Raw genomic sequence first — 7,645 nt, forward strand, 5'->3', positions numbered from 1 at the left:
TGGTCATTCTACTTACTGTTGCTACGAGATTTGAATCATGTATGATGTGAATACGTGATATAGGATAGTACAGTACTATATAGTCTATATTAGAGTTACAAAGTGTCATGTATATGAATTACATATTAACATTTAGTTACTTGTTACTCTGTCAGGTGATTACACTTTGTTCCTTCTATTTATTGGTGTATTTATTAGTAAAAATATATTATTTTATTGCTTAAAAAACCAACAATCGAACCGGTGAACCGGCGGTCCGACCGATAAAAACCTGAACCAGCAGCCTTTCCGGTTCGATTTCCGGTTCGGCTTTTAAAACAGATCTTTGATCTTCTTCAGGCTAGTAACTATCGGTAGTTCTCTAGCATCAAGTATGTACCTACAATTGCAATAAATTTCAGAGCAAATAGTGTGTATCTAAACTGGTCTGCTATAGCTAGTGTTGAAAAAGTAAATGCAAGTAATTTCACATTTACTAACCTGTTGAACACTTCACATATGTTGTTCAGCAGCAAGTCACATTTGGGCAATTCCTCAAAGAATGCCTTGCACCACTGCCTTGGATCAATTGCATCCAAGTACTCAAATGCTGCAACATCCAATGCTTTCATCTCATCCATGTAAATATGCCAGTCACACTGTCTTGTGGCTCTTGCAATTTGCCACAGCTTGTTCTTCAAGATATCACCTCGAAACCCATTTCTTGCAAAGTTTTGGTGCAAATGTCTTACACAAAATCTGTGTGGAGCTTCAGGCCATATTGCATTGACAACATTGATCAAACCCTACAAATGTACAACAAAAGTGGACAATATAAATGCACAACACCCATAGTTGATAAATGCACAAACAAACGATAAATACAAACACAGGAGAAATACACAAACCTTCTGCCTATCACTCATAAATGTCCATGGACTTGTGTTTTCTATGCCTAAATCATCTTTTAGTGCGCAAAGAAACCATTTCCATGTGACAGTATCTTCCACTTCGACTATAGCAATTGAAATGGGATAAATACAATCATTAGGGTCAACACCCACAGCTGCTTGTTGGGGAACGTAGTAATTTCAAAATTTTCCTATGCACATGCAAGATCATGGTGATGCGTAGCAACGAGAGGGGAGAGTGTAGTCTACGTACCCTCGTAGACCGACAGCGGAAGCGTTATGACAACGCGGTTGATGTAGTCGTACGTCTTCACGGCCCGACCGATCAAGCACCGAAACTACGGCACCTCCGAGTTTTAGCACACGTTCAGCTCGATGACGATCCCCGGACTCCGATCCAGCAAAGTGTCGGGGAAGAGTTCCGTCAGCACGACGGCGTGGTGACGATCTTGATGTTCTACCGTCGCAGGGCCTCGCCTAAGCACCGCTACAATATTATCGAGGTGTATGGTGGAAGGGGGCACCACACACGGCTAAGAAAACGATCACGAGGATCAACTTGTGTGTCTATGGGGTGCCCCCTGCCCCCGTATATAAAGGAGTGGAGGAGGGGAGGGCCGGCCCTCTCTATGGCGCCCTAGGGGAGTTCTATTCCCACCGGGAGTAGGATTCCCCTTTTCCTAGTCCAACTAGGAGTCCTTCCATGTAGTAGGAGTAGGAGACAAGGAAGGGGAAGAGGGAAGAGAAGGAAGGAGGGGGCGCAGCCCCTCCCCCTAGTCCAATTCAGACTAGGCCTTGGGGGGCGCGGCCTGCCTCTCCCTCTCCCCTAAAGCCCAATAAGGCCCATATACTTCTTCCCCCGTATTCCCGTAACTCCCCGGTACTCCAAAAAATACCCAAACCACTCGGAACCTTTCCGATGTCCGAATATAGTCATCCAATATATCGATCTTTACGTCTCGACCATTTCGAGACTCCTCGTCATGTCCCCGATCTCATCCGGGACTCCGAAGTCCTTCGGTACATCAAAACTCATAAACTCAGAATATAACTGTCATCGAAACCTTAAGCGTGCGGACCCTACGGGTTCGAGAACAATGTAGACATGACCGAGACACGTCTCCGGTCAATAACCAATAGTGGAACCTGGATGCTCATATTGGCTCCTACATATTCTACGAAGATCTTTATCGGTCAGACCGCATAACAACATACGTTGTTCCCTTTGTCATCGGTATGTTACTTACCCGAGATTCGATCATCGGTATCTTAATACCTAGTTCAATCTCGTTACCGGCAAGTCTCTTTACTCGTTCCGTAATACATCATCTCGCAACTAACTCATTAGTTGCAATGCTTGCAAGGCTTATGTGATGTGCATTACCGAGAGGGCCCAGAGATACCTCTCCGACAATCGGAGTGACAAATCCTAATCTCGAAATAGGCCAACCCAACATGTACCTTTGGAGACACCTGTAGAGCTCCTTTATAATCATCCATTTACGTTGTGACGTTTGGTAGCACACAAAGTGTTCCTCCGGTAAACGGGAGTTGCATAATCTCATAGTCATAGGAACATGTATAAGTCATGAAGAAAGCAATAGCAACATACTAAACGATCGAGTGCTAAGCTAACACAATGGGTCAAGTCAATCACATCATTCTCCTAATGATGTGATCCCGTTAATCAAATGACAACACATGTCTATGGTTAGGAAACATAACCATCTTTGATTAACGAGCTAGTCAAGTAGAGGCATACTAGTGACGTTTAGTTTGTCTATGTATTCACACAAGTATTATGTTTCCAGATAATACAATTCTAGCATGAATAATAAACATTTATCATGATATAAGGAAATAAATAATAACTTTATTATTGCCTCTAGGGCATATTTCCTTCAGTCTCCCACTTGCACTAGAGTCAATAATCTAGTTCACATTGCCATGTGATTTAACACCAGTAGTTCACATCATTATGTGACCAAAACTCAAAGGGTTTACTAGAGTCAATAATCTAGTTCACATCGCTATGTGATTAACACCCAAAGAGTACTAAGGTGTGATTATGTTTTGCCTGTGAGAGAAGTTTAGTCAACGGGTCTGCCATATTCAGATCCGTATGTATTTTGCAAATTTCTATGTCAACAATGCTCTGCATGGAGCTACTCTAGCTAATTGCTCCCACTTTCAATATGCATCCAGATTGAGACTTAGAATCATCTGGATCAGTGTCAAAGTTTGCATCGACGTAACCCTTTACGACGAACCTTTTGTCACTTCCATAATCGAGAAACATATCCTTATTCCACTAAGGATAATTTTGACCGCTGTCCAGTGATCTACTTCCTAGATCACTATTGTATTCCCTCGCTTAACACAATGTAAGGTATACAACAGATCTGGTACACAGCATGGCATACTTTATAGAATCTGTGGCTGAGGCATAGGGAATGACTTTCATTCTCTTTATATCTTCTGCCGTGGTCGGGCTTTGAGTCTTACTCAATTTCACACCTTGCAACACAGGCAAGAACTCTTTCTTTGACTATTCCATTTTGAACTACTTCAAAATCTTGTCAAGGTATGTACTCATTGAAAAAACTTATCAAGCGTCTTGATCTATCTTTATAGATCTTGATGCTCAATATGTAAGCAGCTTCACCGAGGTCTTTCTTTGAAAAACTCCTTTCAAATATTCCTTTATGCTTTCCAGAAAATTATACATTATTTCCGATCAACAATATGTCGCTCACATATACTTATCAGAAATGCTGTAGTGCTCCCACTCACTTTCTTGTAAATACAGGCTTCACCACAAGTGTGTATAAAACTATATGCTTTGATCAACTTATCAAAGCTAATATTCCAACTCCGAGATGCTTGCATTAGTCCATAGATGGATCGCTGGAGCTTGCATATTTAGTTAACACCTTTAGGATCGACAAAACCTTCTAGTTGCATCATATACAACTCTTCTTTAATAAATCCATTAAGGAATGCAGTTTTGTTTATCCATTTGCTAGATTTCATAAAATTCGACAATTGCTAACATGATTCGGACAGACTTAAGCATAGATACGAGTGAGAAACTCTCATCGTACTCAACACCTTGAACTTGTCGAAAAACCTTTTTTGCGACAATTCTAGCTTTGTAGATATAACACTACTATCAGCGTCCGTCTTCCTCTTGAAGATCCATTTAATCTCAATGGCTCGCCGATCATTGGGCAAGTCAATCAAAGTCCATACTTTGTTCTCATACATGGATCTCATCTCAGATTTCATGGCCTCAAGCCATTGCGCGTAATCTGGGCTCATCATGGCTTCCTCATAGTTCGTAGGCTCGTCATGGTCAAGTAACATGACCTCCAGAACAGGATTACCGTACCACTCTGGTGCGGATCTCACTCTGGTTTACCTATGAGGTTCGGTAGTAACTTGATCTGAAGTTGCATGATCATCATCATTAGCTTCCTCACTAATCGGTGTAGTAGTCACAGGAATAGATTTCTGTGATGAACTACTTTCCAATAAGGGAGCAGGTACAGTTACCTCATCAAGTTCTACCTTCCTCCCACTCACTTCTTTCGAGAGAAACTCCTTCTCTAGAAAGGATCCATTCTCAGCAACGAATATATTGCCTTCGGATCTGTGATAGAAGGTGTACCCAACATTTTCTTTTGGGTATCCTATGAAGACGCACTTCTCCGATTTGGGTTAGAGCTTACTAGGTTGAAACTTTTTCACATAAGCATTGCAACCTCAAACTTTAAGAAATGACAGCTTAGGTTTCTTGCCAAACCATAGTTCATACGGTGTCATCTCAATGGATTTAGATGGTGCCCTATTTAACGTGAATGTACCTGTCTCTAATGCATAACCCCAAAACGATAGCGGTGAATCTGTAAGAGACATCATAGATCGTACCATATCAAGTAAAGTACAATTACGACGTTCGGACACACCATTACACTGTGGTGTTCCAGGTGGCGTGAGTAGTGAAACTATTTCACATTGTTTTAACTAAAGGCCAAACTCGTAACTCAAATATTTTACTTCTGCGATCATATCGTAGAAACTTTTATTTTTGTTACGATGATTCTCCACTTCATTCTGAAATTCTTTGAACTTTTCAAATATTTCAGACTTGTGTTTCATCAAGTAGATATACTCATATATGCATCAACTGATTCATAATCAAGTTATTCCAAAAGTCCATCAGCATGGAGTTTCTTCATGCGCTTTACACCAATATGACCTAAACGAAGTGCCACCAAATAAGTTGCACTATCATTATTAACTTTGCATCTTTTGGTTTCAATAATTATTGAATATGTATCACTAACGATCGAGATCAACGAACCATTTTCATTGGGTGTGTAACATATAAGGTTTTATTCATGTAAACAGAACAACAATTATTCTCTTACTTAAATGAATAACCGTATGCAATAAACATGATCAAATCATATTCATGCTTCAACGCAAACACCAAATAACACTATTTAGGTTCAACACTAATCTCGAAAGTATAGGGAGTGTGCGATGATGATCATATCAATCTTGGAACCACTTCCAACACACATCATCACTTCACCCTTAACTAGTCTCTGTTTATTCTGCAACTCCCGTTTCGAGTTACTAATCTTAGCAACTGAACTAGAATCTATTACTGAGGGGTTTCTATAAACACTAGTAAAGTACACATCAATAACATGTATATCAAATATACTTATGTTCACTTTGCCATCCTTCTTATCCGCCAATCACATGGGGTAGTTCCGCTTCCAGTGACAGTCCCTTTGCAGTAGAAGGCACTTAGTACTCAGGCTTAGGACCAGACTTGGGCTTCTTCACTTGAGTAAGCAACTTGCTGTGTTCTTCTGAAGTTCCCCTTTTCCCTTTGCCTTTTCTTGAAACTAGTGCTTGTCACCATCAACACTTGATGCTCTTTCTTGATTTCTACCTTCATCGATTTCATCATCATGAAAAGCTCGGGAGTCATTTTAGTCATCCCTTGCATACTATAGTTCATCACGAAGTTCTACTAACTTGGTGATGGTGACTAGAGAATTCTGTCAATCACTATCTATCTGGAAGATTAACTCCCACTTGATTCAAGCGATTGTAGTACCCAGACAATCTGAGCACATGCTCACTAGTTGAGCGATTCTCCTCCATCTTTTAGCTATAGAACTTGTTGGAGACTTCATATCTCTCAACTCGGGTATTTGCTTGAATATACCTTCCAACTCCTGAACATCTCATATGGTCCTGACGTTCAAAACGTCTTTGAAGTCGATTCTAAGCCGTTAAGCATGGTGCCACTAAACTATCAGTAGTCATCATATTGAGCTAGCCAAACGTTCATAACGTCTGCATTCATAACGTCTGCATCTGCTACTGCAATAGGTCCGTCACCTAGCGGTGCATCAATGACATAATTCCTCTGTGCAGCAATGAGGATAAACCTCAGATCACGGATCCAATCCGCATCATTGCTACTAACATCTTTCAACACAATTTTCTCTAGGAACATATCAAAATAAACACAGGGAAGCAACAACGCGAGCTATTGATCTACAACATGATTTGCAAAATACTACCAGGACTAAGTTTATGATAAATTTAAGTTCAATTAATCATATTACTTAAGAAGTCCCACTTAGACAGATATCTCTCTAGTCATCTAAGTGATCACGTGATCCAAATCAACTAAACCATGTCCGATCATCACATGAGATGGAGTAGTTTTCAATGGTGAACATCACTATGTTGATCATATCTACTATATGATTCACGTTCGACCTTTTGATCTCCGTGTTCCGAGGCCATATCTGTATATGCTAGGCTCATCAAGTTTAACCTGAGTATTCCGCGTGTGCAACTGTTTTGCACCCGTTGTATTTGAACGTAGAGCCTATCACACCCGATCATCACGTGGTGTCTCAACACGAAGAACTTTCGCAAGGGTGCATACTTAGGGAGAACACTTCTTTATAATTAGTGAGAGATCATCTTAAAATGCTACCGTCAAACTAAGCAAAATAAGATGTATAAAAGATAAACATCATATGCAATCAAAATATGTGACATGATATGGCCATCATCATCTTACGCCTTTGATTTGCATCTCCAAAGTACTGTCATGATCTCTATCGTCACCGGCATGACACCATGATCTCCATCATCTTGATCTATATCAATGTGTCGTCACGTGGTCGTCTCGCCAACAATTGCTCTTGCAACTATTGCTATCGCATAGCGATAAAGTAAAGCAATTATTGGGCGCTTGCATCTTATGCAATAGAGAGACAACCATAAGGATTTTGCCAGTTGCCGATAACTTCAACAAAACATGATCATCTCATACAACAACTTATATTTCATCACGTCTTGACCATATCACATCACAACATGCCCCGCAAAAACAAGTTAGACGTCCTCTACTTTGTTGTTGCAAGTTTTACGTGGCTGCTACGGGCTTAGCAAGAACCGTTCTTACCTACGCATCAAAAACCACAACGATAGTTTGTCAAGTTGGTGCTGTTTTAACCTTCACAAGGACCGGGCGTAGCCACACTCGGTTCAACTAAAGTTGGAGAAATTGACACCCGCCAGCCACCTATGTGCAAAGCACGTCGGTAGAACCAGTCTCGCGTAAGCGTACGCATAATGTCGGTCCGGGCCGCTTCATCCAACAATACCGCCGAACCAAAGTATGACATGCTGGTAAGCAGTATGACTTATAT

General features: G+C 40.8%; 1 protein-coding gene across 1 annotated transcript; it reads right to left on the reverse strand.

The window, feature by feature from the left end:
- Positions 1 to 312: 312 nt before the first annotated feature.
- LOC125534898 lies at positions 313 to 948 on the reverse strand. The gene is made up of 3 exons (XM_048697951.1): positions 888 to 948; positions 481 to 785; positions 313 to 379 (listed from the first exon to the last, which is right to left on the reverse strand). The coding sequence occupies exons 1-3, from the start codon at positions 903 to 905 to the stop codon at positions 313 to 315; spliced, it is 390 nt and encodes a 129-aa protein (XP_048553908.1). The 5' UTR covers positions 906 to 948.
- Positions 949 to 7,645: the final 6,697 nt, after the last annotated feature.

Source organism: Triticum urartu, chromosome 2 (assembly GCF_003073215.2).
Source record: "Triticum urartu cultivar G1812 chromosome 2, Tu2.1, whole genome shotgun sequence".
Lineage (NCBI taxonomy): Eukaryota > Viridiplantae > Streptophyta > Magnoliopsida > Poales > Poaceae > Triticum > Triticum urartu.